The sequence below is a fragment of the Oncorhynchus mykiss genome, chromosome 25 (assembly GCF_057628025.1).
Source record: "Oncorhynchus mykiss isolate SJ-2025 chromosome 25, ASM5762802v1, whole genome shotgun sequence".
Lineage (NCBI taxonomy): Eukaryota > Metazoa > Chordata > Actinopteri > Salmoniformes > Salmonidae > Oncorhynchus > Oncorhynchus mykiss.
The window spans coordinates 22,572,483-22,592,069 of record NC_143046.1 but is presented as its reverse complement, the minus strand read 5'-3'; the positions used below and the strand labels follow the sequence as shown (position 1 = coordinate 22,592,069).

Sequence of the window (19,587 nt, the reverse complement as noted above, 5' to 3'; positions counted from 1 at the left end):
GGAGCTACAGATGGTGCTTTATTATCCTCCACTTGGCTGTCTAGTCTGAGGCGTGCAGTGCAGGATGGTGCAGGGTGGTAAGGTTGATGTGGGGTGGTGTGGGCCACTGTTGGGTGTTGCTTGGATATGCGGTGCGGGGTGTTGTGGGGTGGTGCAGGGTGGTGCAAGGTGGTGTGGAGAGGTGCGGGGTGTTGCGTTGCAGTGTGGGGTGGTGCAGGGTAGTGCGGGGTGGTGTGGAGTGGTGCTGGGTGGTAAGGGTGATGTGGGGCAGTGTGGGGTGTTGCTTGGATGTGCGGAGTGTTGTGCGGTGGTGCAGGGTGGTGCTGGATGGTGTTTGGTGGTGCAGGGTGGTGTGCGGTGGTGCAGGGTGGTGCAGAGTGGTGCAGTTTGCTGGGTGGTGTTTGGTGGTGCAGGGTGGTGCAGGGTGGTGCAGATTGGTGCAGTGTGCTGGGTGGTGTTTGGTGGTGCAGGGTGGTGCAGAGTGGTGCAGAGTGGTGCAGGGTGATGCAGAGTGGTGCAGGGTGGTGCAGAGTGGTGCAGGGTGGTGCAGAATGGTGTTTGGTGGTGCAGGGTGGTGCAGAGTGGTACAGTGTGCTGGGTGGTTTTTGGTGGTGCAGGGTGGTGCAGAGTGGTGCAGGGTGGTGTGGGGTGGTGCAGAATAGTGCAGTGTGCTCAGTGGTATTTGGTGGTGCAGAGAGGTGTGGGGTGGTGAAGGGTGGTGCAAGGTGGTATTTGGTGGTGCAGAGAGGTGTGGGGTGGTGCAGGGTGTGTATAATCATGATGGGAGTGACCATGGTGGAGTGTGTGTGGCAGCTTAATTGAGTGTGATATTAACCCACACATCTGTCTCTGTCATCCTGTAGTGGTCTGTTCTGCGAGAACCCTCCCCCTATGATCCTGCTGCAGACCAGCCCATGTGACCAGTCAGAGTGTCAGAACGGAGCCCAGTGTCTAGTGATGGCTGGGGAGCCTGTGTGCTACTGTCTGCCTGGCTTCGCCGGAAACAAGTGCCACAAGATTGTTACCGTCCATCTGCTGGGCAAAGATGCCTACCTGGCGCTGTCCAGCGCCAAGATACGCAACTCTGCCCACATCTCCCTACAGGTACTGTACCATCTCTAACCCCTGACCTCTAACCCGTAGCACTGCCCACATCTCCCTACAGGTACTGTATAACCTTACAAACCCACAGTGATGTGAGGGGTGAATGTAATGACACCCTATTCCCTATGTAGTTCACTACGTTTGACCAGGGCCCAGACCCAGCCCTCATTCACACAGACACAATGACATTGACATCTATCTAGTTAGGGCTGGAATTGTCTTGTTTCAACAGTCACCTTCTTATATGATAGCCCTATGAGTCTGAGTAGTCAAGCTGTCTCCCTATAACTGATCATACGTCCCATAACGTCATACTCTACCTCATGCACCATTATCAGGAATGGATGATAGCACTTAAGGTTAATAAGAGAGAGAAAGAACAGTCTCTCCTCAACACCTTGTCTTGGGGATTAAGTAGTGAGTTGTGCACACTAGCCCCCATCAACGCAGCACTTAAAGTATAGAATGTAGCACCCTTGGGAAAGATATTAGAGGGATATTTTTCTTAAGAGGCTAGCATAAAAAAAACTCTCTCTCTCTACCTGCATCCCACATGGCACCCTATTCCTTATGTGCACTACTTTTGACCAAAGCCCATAGTCTGTAGTGCACTACATAGGGACTAGGTTGCCATTTGGAACGCACATTCTATTATTGGAGCCGTCTGGCTCTGAGCTACCACCAGACACCACAGGGACGGTGGGACGGTGACATTATTATAATGTCACCTTTTGTTCACTAGCATGAATAATGTGGCTTGAGGGGATATGTATTATGGTAATAGAGTGTCGGCATGGCGACCATTATCAGCCCAATCACTGGCAGTGAGTCACGGCCGGCGGATCGCATCTTACCTCCAAATGAGCTGATGTGCTTGTTGGCGAGGGGGCACGCTAATGTTAATTAAAAATACTGAGGTAAAAATAAAACACTTGGTCTTAATCTCTGTGCTAAAGGTGACAGCATGACTTTGAGTATTGTACGTAACTAGGTTAGGTAGATACACGGCCTAAAGGAAATGGAGCTGGCCCATTCCTAAAGCAGTGTTCAGTTTGTACATTCTGCCACAGTTTTAGACACGATACATGAAACAACATGGAAAACATAGTTTCAAGTTAAAATAGAAAAGTACAGTTTTCAAATAAAATACACTTTGTATTTTTGTAAGCCACTCTGTTGCATACTATGCAAAGTAACCATCTCCCCATGCCATATGTTTCCATTTCAAATACAGTAACTACAGAATGGTATCCTTCAGGTTTCCATCCAATTGGTGACAGATTTTCATGTGAATACTTTAGAATCTGCGTGCAGAAGATATGAGCATTATGCCACCAATAGTGTTTCCACCAAATTAACTTTTTGCGGATAAAAATCAATGCGTGAAGATGTAGCGCTCACTAAATGTACTTTTGAGGAAGTTTTCATGCACCGAATAAAAATCGAAAGATTAATATGTTTCCATCACATTTTCAACTCAACCGATAGTTTTGTCACGTGGGCTCCATCCAACAGCTCACAGATACAGTGTGCGGGTATAGTCTACATGATGACATTACTATGGATAAGAGCGAGAATATTTGTATTTGTCAAACGGCAGTCAAGCATCAATCGTCATGTCGCCATAATAAGAGCCTCAATATTTATTGGAAAGGAGAATCAAGATCACAGTACACTTTCAACACTCTCTCTCCAATTTGCTTTATTGGCATGACCTAACAATGTACATATTGCCAAATCTTACTTTGGAGATTTACAATACTAACATAATTCAAATAAAGCAAAATCTATATTGTCAATGGGACAAAAGTAACAACAATAATCAAGGGTGAAAATAACCATACGTTGAACAATAACAATAACAGCAGGCATAGAGGAGACTATCACTCATCTTATGGCAGGCAGCAATGTAGTGCACTGCCAACCCACAGATCTCAACGTTTTTTAAAGGCTTTGATCAGTAACCATGGTCTAATAGTTTGCTGGAGTGTACAGTCGTGGCCAAAAGTTTTGAGAATGACACAAATATTCATTTTCACAAAGTCTGCTGCCTCAGTTTGTATGATGGTGTCACGGCCGTTAAAGGAAGAGGACCAAGGTGCAGCGTTAAAGGAAGAGGACCAAGGTGCAGCGTTAAAGGAAGAGGACCAAGGTGCAGCGTTAAAGGAAGAGGACCAAGGTGCAGCGTTAAAGGAAGAGGACCAAGGTGCAGCGTTAAAGGAAGAGGACCAAGGTGCAGCGTTAAAGGAAGAGGACCAAGGTGCAGCGTTAAAGGAAGAGGACCAAGGTGCAGCGTTAAAGGAAGAGGACCAAGGTGCAGCGTTAAAGGAAGAGGACCAAGGTGCAGTGTGGTGAGTGTACATTTCTCTTTTTATTTGGAAAAAAGACGCCGAACAAAACAATAAACAAACACAAGAGGCTTAGTTCTTGGCAGAGGCACCGGATACACTGGGCCGTTGAGGCGCACTGGCGGTCTCGAGCACAGAGCTGGCACAACCCGTTCTGGCTGGATGCCCGAATGCGGGACGCTGGCACAGAGCACACCGGCCTGTGAATGCTCAACCAAGACACTGTGCTCATCACCCCATCGCACGGTGCCTGACCAGTCACATGCTCGTCATCGTAAGCACGGGGAGTTGGCTCAGGTCTGAATCCTGACTCTGCCACACTCCCCGTGTGCCCCTCCCCCAAAAAATATTTGGGGGCTGCCTCGCGGGCTTCCTTGCTAGCCATGTTCCCTCATAACACTCCCGCTCTGCTTTAGCTGCTGCCTTCGCCTTCCTCTCTGATTCTACCTGCTCCCAGGGCAGGCGATCCTTCCCGGCCAGGATCTCCTCCCACGTCCAGGATCCCTTGCCATTCAAAATGTCTTACCTCCTTACCACGCTGCTTGGTCCGTTTGTGGTGGGAAGTTCTGTCACGGCCGTTAAAGGAAGAGGACCAAGGTGCTGCGTGGTGAGTGTACATTTCTCTTTTTTTTCTTTTTATTTGGAAAAAAGACATCAAACAAAACAATAAACACTACAAAAACTAACCGTGAATCTAAAGGCTATGTGCCCTAAACAAAGTCAACTTCCCACAAAGACAGGTGGAAATAAAGGCTACCTAAGTATGGTTCTCGATCAGAGACAACGATAGACAGCTGTCCCTGATTGAGAACCCGACCCGGCCAAAACATAGAAATGCAAATAATAGAGAATAGAATACCCACCCCAACTCACACCCTGACCAAACCAAAATAGAGACATAAATAGGATCACAAAGGTCAGGGCGTGACAGATGGCAATTTGCATATACTCCAGAATGTTATAAAGAGTGTTCATATGAATTGCAATTAATTGCAAAGTCCCTCTTTGCCATGCAAATGAACTGAATCCCAAAAAAACATTTTCACTGCATTTCAGCCCTGCCGCAAAAGGACCAGCTAACATGTCAGTGATTCTCTCATTAACACAGCTGTGAGTGTTGACGAGGACAAGGCTGGAGATCACTCAGTCATGCTGATTGAGTTTGAATAACAGACTGGAAGCTTCAAAAGGAAGGTGGTGCTTGGAATCATTGTTCTTCCTCTGTCAACCATGGTTACCTGCAAGGAAACATGTGCCGTCATCATTGCTTTGCACAAAAAGGGCTTCACAAGCAAGGATATTGCTGCCAGTAAGATTGCACTTAAATCAACCATTTATCGGATAATCAAGAACTTCAAGGAGTGCAGTTTAATTGTTGTGAAGAAGGCTTCAGGGCACCCAAGAAAGTCCAGCAAGCGCCAGGACCGTCTCCTAATGTTGATTCAGCTGCGGGATCGGGGCACCACCAGTACAGAGCTTGCTCAGGATTGGCAGCAGGCAGGTGTGAGTGCATCTGCACGCACAGTGAGGCAAGTATTTTGGAGGAAGGTCTGGTGTCAAGAAGGGCAGCAAAGAAGCCACTTCTCCCCAGGAAAAACATCAGGGACAGACTGATATTCTGCAAAAGGTACAGGGATTGGACTGCTGAGGACTGGGGTAAAGTCATTTTCTCTGATGAATCCCCTTTCTGATTGTTTGGGACATCCGGAGACAAGGTGAGCGCTACCATCAGTCCTGTGTCATGCCAAAAGTAAAGCATCCTGAGACCATTCATGTGTGGGGTTGCTTCTCAGCCAAAGGAGTGTGCTCACTCACAATTTTGCCTAAGAACACAGCCATGAATAAAGAATGGTACCAACACATCCAGGAACAGTTTGGTAACAAACAATGTATTTTCCAGCATGATGGAGCACAAACTTCAAGCATTGATTATGGAAGAATGGGCTGCCATCAGTCAGGATGTGGCCCAGAAGTTAATTGACAGCATGCCAGTGCGGATTGCAGAGGTCTTGAAAAAGAAGGGTCAACACTGCAAATATTGACTCTTTGCATCAACGTCATGTAATGGTCAATAAAAGCCTTTGACATGTATGAAATGCTTGTAATTATACTTCAGTATTCCATAGTAACATCTGACAAAACTTTGTGGAAATTAATATTTGTGTCATTCTCAAAACTTTTGGCCACGACTGTACTGTCGATTTAGGGCCAGATTGTAACGGGATTCGTCTGGTGAAGGAGAGGCGGACCAAAACGCAGCGTGGTTATTATTCATGGTTCTTTAATAAAGAAACTATACATGAATAGACTAACAAAACCAAGAAATGTGAAAAAACCAAAACAGCCCTATCTGGTGCAAACACAGAGACAGGAACAATCACCCACAAACCCCAACACCAAACAGGCTACCTAAATATGGCTCCCAATCAGAGACAATGACTAACACCTGCCTCTGATTGAGAACCATATCAGGCCAAACACAGAAACAGACAAACTAGACACACAACATAGAATGCCCACTCAGATCACACCCCGACCAAACAAAACATAGAAACATACAAAGCAAACTATGGTCAGGGTGTGACACAGATAGCACTGCATTTTGCTTTGTGCTTGTATTTCCTAATAAGCAATGTCGTTTTGTTTTGACTGTGTTGTAATTTGGTTTATTCTGATTGATTGGATGTTCTGGTCCTGAGGCTTCAGTGTGTTAGTAGAACAGGTTTGTGAATTCAGCCCCAGGATCAGCTGGATGAGGGGATTCTTTGCTCGGCTCTTGGCATTGCAGGGCTTGGTAATGATTTGAGATATGTTTTACTCCCTACACCACTTTCAATAACGTTGTAGAACAAATAGAATCAAATGGTTTTTGGAAGTCGATAAAGTAACCATACATTTTGGTATTATTTTGGTGGACACGTTTATCTATCAGGGTGTGTAGGGTGTAAATATGATCGATCGTGTGGTGTTTTGGTATAAATCCAATTTGGCTTTTACTCAAGATATTGTGCTTATTAAGGAAGTTTAGAAATTTTACATTTATAATACTACAGAAAACCTTCCCCAGGTTATTGTTCACACATATGCCTCTGTCATTGTTGGAGTCAAAATTGTCTCTGTTCTTAAAGCTTGGGGTTATGAGTCCTTGATTCCAGATGTCAGGGAAATAACCTACACTCAGGATCAAATTAAACAGTTGTAATATAGCCAAATTGTGCACTAGTGAATTTGAGTATCTCAATTAGGATGCCATCAGGTCCACATGCTTTTTTATATTTGAGGGCTGGAAGTTTCTTATAGAGCTCCTGGTCAGTAATAGTTTAGTTTCTTATAGAGCTCCTGGTCAGTAATAGTTTAGTTTCTTATAGAGCTCCTGGTCAGTACTAGTTTAGTTTCTTATAGAGCTCCTGGTCAGTAATAGTTTAGTTTCTTATAGAGCTCCTGGTCAGTAATAGTTTAGTTTCTTATAGAGCTCCTGGTCAGTAATAGTTTAGTTTCTTATAGAGTTCCTGGTCAGTAATAGTTTAGTTTCTTATAGAGCTCCTGGTCAGTAATAGTTTTGTTTCTTATAGAGCTCCTGGTCAGTAATAGTTTAGTTTCTTATAGAGCTCCTGGTCAGTAATAGTTTAGTTTCTTATAGAGCTTCTGGTCAGTAATAGTTTAGTTTCTTATAGAGCTCCTGGTCAGTAATAGTTTAGTTTCTTATAGAGCTCCTGGTCAGTAATAGTTTAGTTTCTTATAGAGCTCCTGGTCAGTAATAGTTTAGTTTCTTATAGAGCTCCTGGTCAGTACTAGTTTAGTTTCTTATAGAGCTCCTGGTCAGTAATAGTTTAGTTTCTTATAGAGCTCCTGGTCAGTACTAGTTTAGTTTCTTATAGAGCTCCTGGTCAGTAATAGTTTAGTTTCTTATAGAGCTCCTGGTCAGTAATAGTTTAGTTTCTTATAGAGCTCCTGGTCAGTACTAGTTTAGTTTCTTATAGAGCTCCTGGTCAGTAATAGTTTAGTTTCTTATAGAGCTCCTGGTCAGTAATAGTTTAGTTTCTTATAGAGCTCCTGGTCAGTAATAGTTTAGTTTCTTATAGAGTTCCTGGTCAGTAATAGTTTAGTTTCTTATAGAGCTCCTGGTCAGTAATAGTTTTGTTTCTTATAGAGCTCCTGGTCAGTAATAGTTTAGTTTCTTATAGAGCTCCTGGTCAGTAATAGTTTAGTTTCTTATAGAGCTTCTGGTCAGTAATAGTTTAGTTTCTTATAGAGCTCCTGGTCAGTAATAGTTTAGTTTCTTATAGAGCTCCTGGTCAGTAATAGTTTAGTTTCTTATAGAGCTCCTGGTCAGTAATAGTTTAGTTTCTTATAGAGCTCCTGGTCAGTACTAGTTTAGTTTCTTATAGAGCTCCTGGTCAGTAATAGTTTAGTTTCTTATTGAGCGCCTGGTCAGTAATAGTTTAGTTTCTTATAGAGCTCCTGGTCAGTACTAGTTTAGTTTCTTATAGAGCTCCTGGTCAGTACTAGTTTAGTTTCTTATAGAGCTCCTGGTCAGTAATAATGTAGTTTCTTATAGAGCTCCTGGTCAGTAATAGTTTAGTTTCTTATAGAGCTCCTGGTCAGTACTAGTTTAGTTTCTTATAGAGCTCCTGGTCATTAATAGTTTAGTTTCTTATAGAGCTCCTGGTCAGTAATAGTTTAGTTTCTTATAGAGTTCCTGGTCAGTAATAGTTTACTTTCTTATAGAGCTCCTGGTCAGTAATAGTTTACTTTCTTATAGAGCTCCTGGTCAGTACTTGGGGAGTCCAGTGGATTTTGATTGTCCTTTCTAGATGTTTCTAATCCCTCCAACGTCATGAATTTGCCATTATTCTGTATTTGTATCAATTTGAATGGTGTTGTGGAGTGTTTTAATATGGGTTGTCCATATGTCACCATTTTGTATTGTTAATTCCTCTAGTTTCGATTATTCATTTTTTTCTCCAATTTTGCCAGAAGTTGTTTTTGTTTATGGACTCCTCAATTAGTGTCAGCTGCTTGCTGTTGTACTGGACTTTTTTGGTTCTGAGTGTAAGTTTATAGAGTTTTAAAGTTTCACACTAATGAAGGCATAATTCACCATTATTTGGGTCTTTGTTCTTTTGGTTTGATAGTGTCATATGTTTTTTCCTTATACATTTTACAATCTGCATCAAACCAGTTGTCATCTGTGGTCTTTTTCAATTTGTTTTTTTAATCAATTTCAGTTGTGCTTCTTTTGCCGTTTGCCTGAATATATTGTTGATGTTTTCTACTGCCAGATTGATACCTTCTTTACTGTGAGTGGATGTGGTATGCAGAAAGTTATCTAAGAGCTTTTGGATTTTTGGATTACAGGTTGCTTTCTGGTATTCTTCTGTGCTGTTTTGGGCCCATCTGTATGAATTTCTGATGTTGTACAGCTTACTGGGCTGTGAATGTCTGGTTATTTCCATGTCTGTTCTTTTGAGGAACAAGGTCATTTGGCTGTGATCAGACAGAGGTGTTGGTGGCTTGACGGTGAATGAGCTGAGAGAGAAAGGGGTCAATGTATGTAATCAAATAGCCTACTGTGCTGTGGTCAAGAGGTGAGCAATTGGTGATTCTCCCCAAAGAGTCCCCCTGTAACCCTACCATTAGAAACGCAGGCTTCGACAGCGCTGCAACAGATCCCTTTCGTTTTTGTTGATGGTGCTGTTGTGATGGTGCTGTTGTTTCTATGGGGGAGATGAAGACAGTTAGAAACAGTATGGGCTGTAATAAAGCTGTCCCCTCGTGTGGTCATTAGATCAGGTAGTGTTCCTGTGCGCGCATTTGTGTCCCCACAGATGAGCACATTTCCCTGGGCCTGGAAATGGCATGTCTCTTCCTCAAGGGTGGGGAATATCTCCTCTGAGTAATATGGGGATTCTGGGAGGGGATATATATTGCGCAAAGGAACACATATTTTTCTGTCAGTTTTAACCAAATGTAATATTTCCCCATTTTTATGGGATCAATTTGATTTTGTAGTTCGGATTTGTACCAAATGATCAATCCTCCAGAGTCTCTGCCTCTATTGACAGGGCTATGTTTCTTTGATGGCACAATTACCTATCTGTAGCCTGTGGGACAGTGATTGACAATGTCTGCCTTACATGCTGACCAGACCGGACAAGTCGCGTGAGCGAGTGTCACAAAATAAATGTAGAAATCCATGTTATTCAATTATTGCGCCAACGAGCGTCTGCGTTGCCAAGGGCTAAAATATAAATTATTTCTATTTCTGATGCAGATCGCGCTGAAAGTCCTGCCTCTCCCATCTCTTCATTGGTTTATAGAAGCAGGTACCCACTTGCTATCTCCTCATTGGTTATACCCACGTGGGTGATTGAAAGACGAACTGTTTTGCCGGTAGTACTATGAGTTTAGATGCCAATCACCATATAAGTTCAACGATGAAAAAGCCTGGAAGGAGGAGACATGATTAGAAACGATTTGGTTGGCTGTTTTATGTGTGGATTAGTTGGAGTAAAGGAACTTGTGCATATCAGGTAAAATAACAACTCAATGTTTACATCCCAGGACAAATTAGCTAGCAACAGCAAGCTAGCTAAATAGGACAAATTAGCTAGCAAGTGCAAGCTAACTAGCTAAATTGCCATACATGTTTCATGCTTTTCGACCTGTCACCAAATGAATGTCATTGGGGGGACAAAATACATTTATGCACGAAAGCGCACGATGGCACACGCGCGCAGCCGGTTTGAGTTCCGTGTTACACCATGTCTCCTGCAGAATGATGATGTCAATATCTTTAAGTGCTACACTCTTCAGTCCAAAGGTTGATGGTTCCACATGCTAACTGATAGAGATTTCATGTCGCTATCAGTTAGTATAATGACAATAACAGTAACAGTCAGAAACACAATAACTACTAAGTTGGTAACAGTGAGATAAACAGCACAGTCCGAAATGGAGTAACTACTAACTACTAAATTGTTAAGAGTGAGATGAACAGCAGTCAGAAATACAGTAACTACTAACTACTAAATTGTTCTGAGTGAGATGAACAGCACAGTCAGAAATACAGTAATTACTAACTACTAAGTTGTTCAGAGTGAGATGAACAGCATAACAGCAAACATGAGTTCTCTTTTTCTGTTTTCCTCCTTCCTAATCATTGAACAAGTAAACTTTTAATACAATAGCCTTTGTGTGTGTGTGTGTGTGCATTTAGTACAGTTTAGTGCAGATGTATTGGAGGAGCTGTTTCATTTCACACAGTCTGTGAGTTTTCCTGTTGTCTGAGGGTGTCCGCGTAGCTGCGCTGGACCTGCTGTTGGGCCCTGTAGATGGAGGGGGGCCAGGTCTGGGGGACTGCCTCTCTGGTCTGGTAGAGGTGGTGGTCTGGTGTGGGGTAGTAGGCTGGGCCCGGTCCAGTCCGGCTGCGCCGATGGAGGGGGTGATGCTCTGGTGGTGGGTGGGGCCTGTAGGGTGTGCTGGTCTGGTCGGGTATTGAAGGGGCCTGGGTCTCCTTGGTGGTGCAGTGGTCTGGTCGGGGTCTCTGGGTGGTCCTCAGCCCAGTGTGGCATGGGGTGTATATCTTCCAAGTGTTACGTCCTTTAGAGACTTGACAAACATCCCTACTGTCTGTTTCCTCAGGTGGGAGTGGTCGTGCAGATGCTCTGGGGTGAGTGTTGGTTGGTGAGCAACATGCACGTTCCTGAATAGGCCACCCCCTCTGGTGATGTCAGCATTGAGGGCTCCCGAGAGGCGCAGCGGTCTAAGGCATTGCATCTCAGTGCGAGGCTTCACTACAGTACCTGGTTCATATCCAGGCTGTATCACATCCGGACATGACTGAGAGTCCCATAGGGCGGCGCACAATTGGCCCAGCGTCATCTGGGTTTGGCCGGGGTAGGCCATCATTGTAAATAATAATTTGTGCTTAACTGACTTTCCTAGTTAAATAAAGATTCAATAAAATAAGTAAAATAAAATATTGACTTTCTGAATGGTACGGGATGAAAGACTTTGCAGGGCAGCAGAGTGGAGATGGTGATGTGGGAGTTGGGGAACCGCTCAGAGGCCCTTTCCTCTACTCTGTTGGCCAGGCTGCCTACTCTCTCCTGCTCCTCTCGCAGGTTGTTGGTGCTGTAGTGAATAATAATGTGGCCTGGTGTGCCAAAGTCAGGATTTTTTATGAATTTCATTTCCTGAGGTAGAACATCAACAGGTAGAACATCAACAGACGAAAAAGCATAAACTCTCTCTGATTGGCCATGTTGGTTTGATCTCTGTCACCACATTCTTCAAGAAGGTAGAGCCTTCCCAAGACGAATATGATTTAGCTGTGCAGGAGGGTGTCTTTGCATACTGTCAAATCTTTGGCATCATTAAACTGAAGACGGTTTAGTTTATCAATTCTCTGTAATTATTATTACGTTATTAACTAATCAGGTAGATGTAATTAACTAGAAAGTCGGGGAACCAAGTAAAATATTAAGATTACAAAGTTAGAATTGTCCTAATATAACTTTCAGATATTTTAATATCTGATCAATTAGTCTTCTAATTATTGAATTATTCTTTACCTCGAGTTAGTCTCATTCCAAACGTCGTAAATTGTTGGTTATCTGCATGAACCCAGTCTTCACTATGAGTCATCCATACATCAATTGTCTCAATCATTTATTTATTAACTAACTAAATAATCACAGAAATGCACAAACAAACAAGTAGATATGGTTACAAGGAAATGATAGGGGAATGAAGAGATCCAGAAGGCAGCAGCCACACTGCAGGAATAATGCCCCAATGTGACCATCAATGAGGATGCATTGTTTGAATAGGTTACTGGCCTGCAAGAGTTCCTAAAAGGGGGGATGACTTGAAGAATGAAATCATCTGAGACAATAGTCAGAGATGGGGCACGGTGGTTACCCACTTCAAAGAGAACGACATCCCACACTAACCTGGCTAGATTAGCGTCTGTTGTCATGTGCTTACCTGGAAGTAATGCACCAGTCGAGAGAGTGTTCTCCCAAATGAATGATATATGGACAGCAGCAAGAAATAGGTTCACTGTTCCTACCATCAAGGCCATGCTTATTGTGAAGATAAACTTTAACCTCCCCTGCCAGGAGTTCATGGAGAAGCTTGCCAAAGACAGAGCAATCCTGAATAAAATACATTCTTCTGAGAAATATACAGATTAGGTTGGTATAAGTATATTATGTAGTTACCAATCTCATCATCGTCTTATTTCTTTATTATGTTAAGTATTTCACATATACTATTTCCTGTTTTTTTTATTTTCGTTCATGTCCTCTTCTGCTCTTATTCTAGCAGGACCACTGAATGGCTGTTCAGATCGGACAGTTCTGTCTTGTCTGTAGCGTTTCTGTAGTATAGTTGTTTTCTCTGTATCACAGTGGGCCTGTTAGACTAAATACATGAAGCCGGAATTGTCCCCGTTTTTTATTTCATAGATAATAACATTGGATATTTTAATTATATATTGACTGCCGAACTGGAAATGTCCCCGGTTTTCATTTCATAAATCTGGTCACGTTAGTATAAAATAACAGGTTTGTAACAGTCCTGTTGTGTGAGCAGTCGGCAAACAAAGTTTCCGGGTTCTCCATCTGAATCCTGTGTTCAAAATTGATTCTTCCCTTCTCAGATTTGATTTCTGCTGGAAATTCAAAAAAGGGGGGGAAAGTCTCTTAGTCTCTGCTGCTGCTGCTAGCACTGCCTCTGTGGCCATGTTGCTAAGGTTAACACAAGTAAACAGTTGGAGCTAGCTAGTAAGCTAGCGAACAAATTTGAATTTAGTTAGCACGATTTTTGCTAATTTGTTGCTAATTTAATATTGTAATCTCACTCTTAACAACCAGAAAGTTATAAAAAGTATGGAGCTGTTTGTCAACATTACTGCCTCTCTCTCTCTCTCTCTCTCTCTCTCTCTCTCTGTCTCCCTCTCTCTCTCTCTCTCTCTAGGTGGCTACAGATAAGGACAACGGTATCCTGCTCTACAAGGAGGACCATGATCCTCTAGCCCTGGAGCTGTACCAGGGACACATACGCATCATCTACGACATCGCTAACTACCCGCTGACCACTGTCTACAGGTCAGCACACACACACAGATTAAACAACATTATAATGGGGTAATGGAGGTGAGAAAACAGTGGAGGGGTCATCAGGGGAACTCTGGGAATCTAGTTAGTGTTGCACTAGGGGTTATATCAGCCATAGCACTCCTTGGGACTTGTGAGGATGGGGAAGGAGAGTGGCTGTAATTTGAACCAGTCAGCCATAACAGAGCAGGGGAGAGAAGGTGATTTGAAATCATATTCACCTGATCCTCCCTCAGCTCCAACCCCAGCCCAAGTCTGTCTGATGCGTCATGGCTTCCAGGAGGGGCCGGGAGCAGGGCTGGAGTGGTGCCAGAGGGGCCGGGAGCGGGGTGGGAGGGGCCAGGAGTAGGGCGGGAGGGGCCGGGAGCGGGGTGGGAGCAGGGTGGGAGTGGGGCAGGAGGGGTCGGGAGCGGGGTGGGAGGGGCCAGGAGTAGGGCGGGAGGGGCCGGGAGCAGGGTGGAAGCAGGGCAGGAGTGGTGCCAGAGGGGCCGGGAGCGGGGTGGGAGTGGTGCCAGAGGGGCCGGGAGCAGGGCGGGAGTGGTGCCAGAGGGGCCGGGAGCGGGGTGGGAGCAGGGCGGGAGTGGTGCCAGAGGGGCCGGGAGCGGGTGGGAGCAGGGCGGGAGTGGTGCCAGAGGGGCCGGGAGCGGGGTGGGAGCAGGGCGGGAGTGGTGCCAGAGAGGCCGGGAGCGGGGTGGGAGCAGGGCGGGAGTGGTGCCAGAGGGGCCGGGAGCGGGGTGGGAGCAGGGCGGAAGCGGGGTGGGAGCGGGGTGGGAGCAGGGCAGGGGTGGTGCAGGAGGAGCCGGGAGTGGGGTGGGAGCAGGGTGGGAGTGGGGCAGGAGAGGCCGGGAGCAGGGCAGGAGAGGCCGGGAGCAGGGCGGGACTGGGGCAGGAGGGGCCGGGAGTAGGGGGAGGAGCAGGGAGGGAGCGGGGTGGGAGCAGGGTGGGAGCAGGGCGGGAGCGGGGTAGGAGCAGGGCGGGAGCGGTGCAGGATTGGTGCCAGAGTATGCCACTCAAAGGGTGAATGAGCAAGACAAAAGATTTAAGTGCCTTTCAATGGGTTATGGTAGTAGGTGCCAGGTGCACTGGGTTGTGTCAAGAACTGCAATGCTGCTGGGTTTTTAATGCTCAACAGTTTCCCGTGTGTATCAAGAATGGTCCACCAGCCAAAGGAAGCATTGTGGGAAGCATTGTAGGCAACATGGGCCAGAATTCCTGTGGAATGCTTTTTATACCTTGTAGAGTCCATGTCCTGATGAATTGAGACTGTTCTGAGGGCAGAAGGGGGGGGGGGGGTGCACTGAATATTAGGAGGGTGTTCTTAATGTTTGGTATACTCAGTGTATATGTTGTAGAATAATGCGCCAGTCTCCAGTGTGATCAATCTGTCTGTGTGACATGAAGCAGAGTCGTAGTCTGGTTGGTAGCCGTAGAGACAGTTGGGCACCATCTGCCCTGACTCCCTCCTTCTCATATCCATGGGAGGGGAGCCAGCTGTGTGGTGGGAACTCTGGCTTCCTCTCTCCCTCTCCCTCTGTGTCTGTGTGTGACTCTCTCTCTCTCTGTGTGTCTGTGTCTTTCAATTCAATTCAATTCAATTCAAGGGCTTTATTGGCATGGGAAACATGTTAACATTGCCAAAGCAAGTGAGGCAGATAATATATAAAGTGAATATATAAAGTGAAATAAACAATAAAAATTAACAGTAAACATTACACATACAGAAGTTTCAAAACAATAAAGACATTACAAATGTCATATTATATATATACAGTGTTTTAACAATGTACAAATGGTTAAGGTATACAAGGGAAAATAAATTATCATAAATATGGGTTGTATTTACAATGGTGTTTGTTCTTCACTGGTTGCCCTTTTCTCGTGGCAACAGGTCTCTCTCTCCCTCTCTCTCCCACTCCCTCTGTGTCTGTGTGTGACTCTCTCTCTCTCTCTCTCTCTGTCTGTGTCTCTCTCTATGTCTCTCCCTCCCTCTCCCTCTGTGTCTGTGTCTCTCTCTCTATCTCTCCATCTCTCTCTGTCTCTCTCTGTCCCTCCCTATCTCTCTCTCTCTGTCCCTCCCTCTCTCTCTCTCTCTCTCTGTCCCTCTCGCTCTCTCTCGCTTTCTCTCTCTGCTTTCGACACTTTAGAGTCCATGCCCCGATGAATCGAGGCTGAGAGCAAAAGTGAAGGGTGCAATTCAATATTAGGAAGGTGTCCTTAATATTTTGGTATCTGAGTATATGTAGACACTGGTATGGTGCTGGAGATAATGAATAGGAGGTTGAAAGTGGCGGAATTAACCTTTAACATCTGGAGCTGGAGAGAGGAGACAGGAGATAGAGAGGAGACAGGAGATAGAGAGGAGACAGGAGATAGAGAGGAGACAGGAGATAGAGAGGAGACAGGAGATAGGGAGGAGACAGGAGATAGGGAGGAGACAGGAGATAGACAGGAGATAGACAGGAGATAGACAGGAGATAGAGAGGAGACAGGAGATAGACAGGAGATAGAGAGGAGACATGAGATAGAGAGGAGGCAGGAGATAGAGGAGATATGAGATAGAGAGGAGATAGAGAGGAGACAGGAGGCAGGGAATAGAGAGGAGAGAGGAGAAAGGAGATAGACAGGAGATAGACAGGAGATAGGAAAATGTAGAGAGGAGACAGGCGATATAGAGGAGACAGGCGATATAGAGGAGACAGGAGATAGACAGGAGACAGGAGATATAGAGGAGACAGGAGATAGAGAGGAGATAGACAGGAGAATGTAGACAAGAGACAGGAGATAGACAGGAGATAGACAGGAGATATAGAGGAGACATGAGATAGACAGGAGATATAGAGGAGACAGGAGATATAGAGGAGACATAAGATGGAGAGGAGACAGGAGATAGACAGGAGATATAGAGGAGACATGAGATAGAGAGGAGACAGGAGATAGACAAGAGACAGGAGATATAGAGGAGACATGAGATAGAGAAGAGACAGGAGATAGACAGGAGAATGTAGACAAGAGACAGGAGATAGACAGGAGAATGTAGACAAGAGACAGGAGATAGACAGGAGATAGAGAGGAGATGGACAGGAGATAGACAGGAGACAGGAGATAGACAGGAGATAGACAAGAGACAGGAGATATAGAGGAGACATGAGATAGAGAGGAGACAGGAGATAAACAGGAGATATAGAGGCGACATGAGATAGACAGGAGAGATAGAGGAGACAGGAGATATAGAGGAGACAGGAGATAGACAGGAGATATAGAGGAGACAGGAGATATAGAGGAGACATGAGATAGAGAGGAGAATGTAGACAAGAGACAGGAGATAGACAAGATACAGGAGATAGACAGGAGATAGACAAGAGACAGGAGATAGAGAGGAGATAGACAGGAGATAGACAGGAGATAGACAAGAGACAGGAGATATAGAGGAGACATGAGATAGAGAGGAGACAGGAGATAGACAGAAGATATAGAGGAGACAGGAGATATAGAGGAGACAGGAGATAGACAGGAGATATAGAGGAGGCAGGAGATATAGAGGAGACATGAGATAGACAGGAGACAGACAAGAGACAGGAGATATAGAGGAGACATGAGATAGAGAGGAGACAGGAGATAGACAGGAGAATGTAGACAAGAGACAGGAGATAGACAGGAGACAGGAGATAGACAGGAGACAGGAGATAGACAAGAGACAGGAGACAGGAGATAGACAGGAGATAGACAAGAGACAGGAGATATAGAGGAGACATGAGATAGAGAGGAGACAGGAGATAGACAGGAGATATAGAGGAGACAGGAGATATAGAGGAGACAGGAGATAGACAGGAGATATAGAGGAGACAGGAGATATAGAGGAGACATGAGATAGAGAGGAGACAGGAGACAGACAAGAGACAGGAGATATAGAGGAGACATGAGATAGAGAGGAGACAGGAGATAGACAGGAGAATGTAGACAATAGACAGGAGATAGACAGGAGAATGTAGACAAGAGACAGGAGATAGACAGGAGACAGGAGATAGAGAGGAGACAGGAAAATGTAGACAGAAGATGGGAGGAGACAGAAAAGAGGAGGGAGGAGACTGGAGAAGGTAGACAGGAGAGAGGAAACAGGAGAGGGAAGACAGGAGAGAGCACAGCTAGGAGAAGATGAGAAGAGATGAGGGAGGAGAGGAGTTCACGTGGGAATGAAGGGCTGCTGGTGAGAGGGGAGAGGAGAGAGCGGTGAAAAAAACAGGAAGGAGAAATGAGAGTGGATGAGGGTGTGCTGGTCAAGTGATGGAAAGGTGGGGGGTGAACCACTCATCTGTCCAGACCTAATCTGGAGAGAATAGGGAGGGAGAGGAGGAGGTAGCATGGTAGAGGCCTCATTACTATCAGATGAATGCCTGGGTCCTCACTGTGTTCATGTCCTGCCCTTTACCAAATGCCACAGTAATCCCTCTATTAGTTTAAGGGAACTCGTCTGACATTATTCAAGAGATGGAGGGAGAGGAAAAGGGTAAGGGGCATAGAAACATCACAGATGATTGACAGAGAGTGTTACAGGAGGAGAGAAGGTTAGAGAGGATTTGATGGGAGCATAGAAACATCACAGAAGATTGACCGAGAGTGTTACAGGAGGAGAGAAGGTTAGAGAGGGTTTGATGGGGAGCATAGAAACATCACAGAAGATTGACCGAGAGTGTTACAGGAGGAGAGAAGGTTAGAGAGGATTTAATGGGAGCATAGAAACATCACAGAAGATTGACCGAGAGTGTTACAGGAGGAGAGAAGGTTAGAGAGGATTTGATGGGAGCATAGAAACATCACAGAAGATTGACGAGAGCGTTTCAATCTTTACCCAATTCCCTCCCACTCTTTCTAGGTTCAGCCATCCATTGCCACGCCTACACTATTTGTATTGGTAGGTACCCTTCAGAAACCAGTCATTGCCTGCCATGTCACTGTGATTTAGAGCAATGGAGAAGAGCCTATAGAGGGGGTCAAAGTGTCTCTCTCTCTTCTCTTTGTCTTCTCTGCTCCACTCAGCGTCTGCACAAGATGTCTCTTTGTGAGCCGAATGCCATGTTAGAGCTGAGTGGAGCTGAGTCACAGAGGAAAGGTGGAGAGAGAAGAGGACAGGCAGCTTGTGAACAAAGTGGGCTACTGGTAGAGAGAGAGAAACTGGGAGAGAGAGAAACTGGGAGAGAGAGAAACTGAGAGAGAGAGAGAGAGAGAGAGAGAGAGAGACTGGTAGAGAGAGAGAGAGAGAGAGAGAGAGACTGGTAGAGAGAGAGAGAGAGAGAGACTGGTAGAGAGAGATAGAGAGAGAGAGACTGGTAGAGAGAGAGAGACTGGTAGAGAGAGAGAGAGAGACTAGTAGAGAGACTGGTAGAGAGAGAGAGAGAGAGAGAGAGAGAGAGACTGGTAGAGAGGGAGAGAGAGACTGGGAGAGAGAGAGAGACTGGTAGAGAGAGAGGGAGACTGGTAGAGAGAGAGAGAGACTGGTAGAGAGAGAGAGAGACTGGTAGGGAGAGAGAGAGAGAGAGAGACTGGTAGAGAGAGAGAGAGACTGGTAGGGAGAGAGAGAGAGAGAGACTGGTAGAGAGAGAGAGAGAGAATGGTAGAGAGAGAGAGAGAGAGAGACTAGTAGAGAGAGAGAGAGAGAGAGAGAGAGACTGGTAGAGAGAGAGAGAGAGAGAGAGAGACTGGTAGAGAGAGAGAGAGAGACTAGTAGAGAGAGAGAGAGAGAGAGACTGGTAGAGAGAGAGAGAGAGAGAGAGAGAGAGAGACTGGTAGAGAGGGAGAGAGAGACTGGTAGAGAGGGAGAGAGAGACTGGGAGAGAGAGAGAGAGACTGGGAGAGAGAGAGAGAGAGACTGGTAGAGAGAGAGAGAGAGACTGGTAAAGAGAGAGAGAGATACTGGTAGAGAGAGAGAGAGACTGGTAGAGAGAGAGAGAGAGAGAGACTGGTAGAGAGGGAGAGAGAGACTGAGAGAGAGAGAGAGAGAGAGAGAGAGAGAGAGA

At 45.4% G+C, this 19,587-nt stretch overlaps 1 protein-coding gene across 1 annotated transcript in view; it reads left to right on the top strand.

Moving 5' to 3' along the window:
- slit3 (slit homolog 3 (Drosophila)) overlaps window positions 1-19,587 on the top strand; it is a 443,755-nt gene that overhangs the window by 406,067 nt on the left and 18,101 nt on the right. The window contains 2 exon segments of the mRNA XM_036969807.2: window positions 864-1,104; window positions 13,437-13,567. Of these exon segments, the coding sequence (XP_036825702.2) occupies window positions 864-1,104; window positions 13,437-13,567 (372 nt within the window).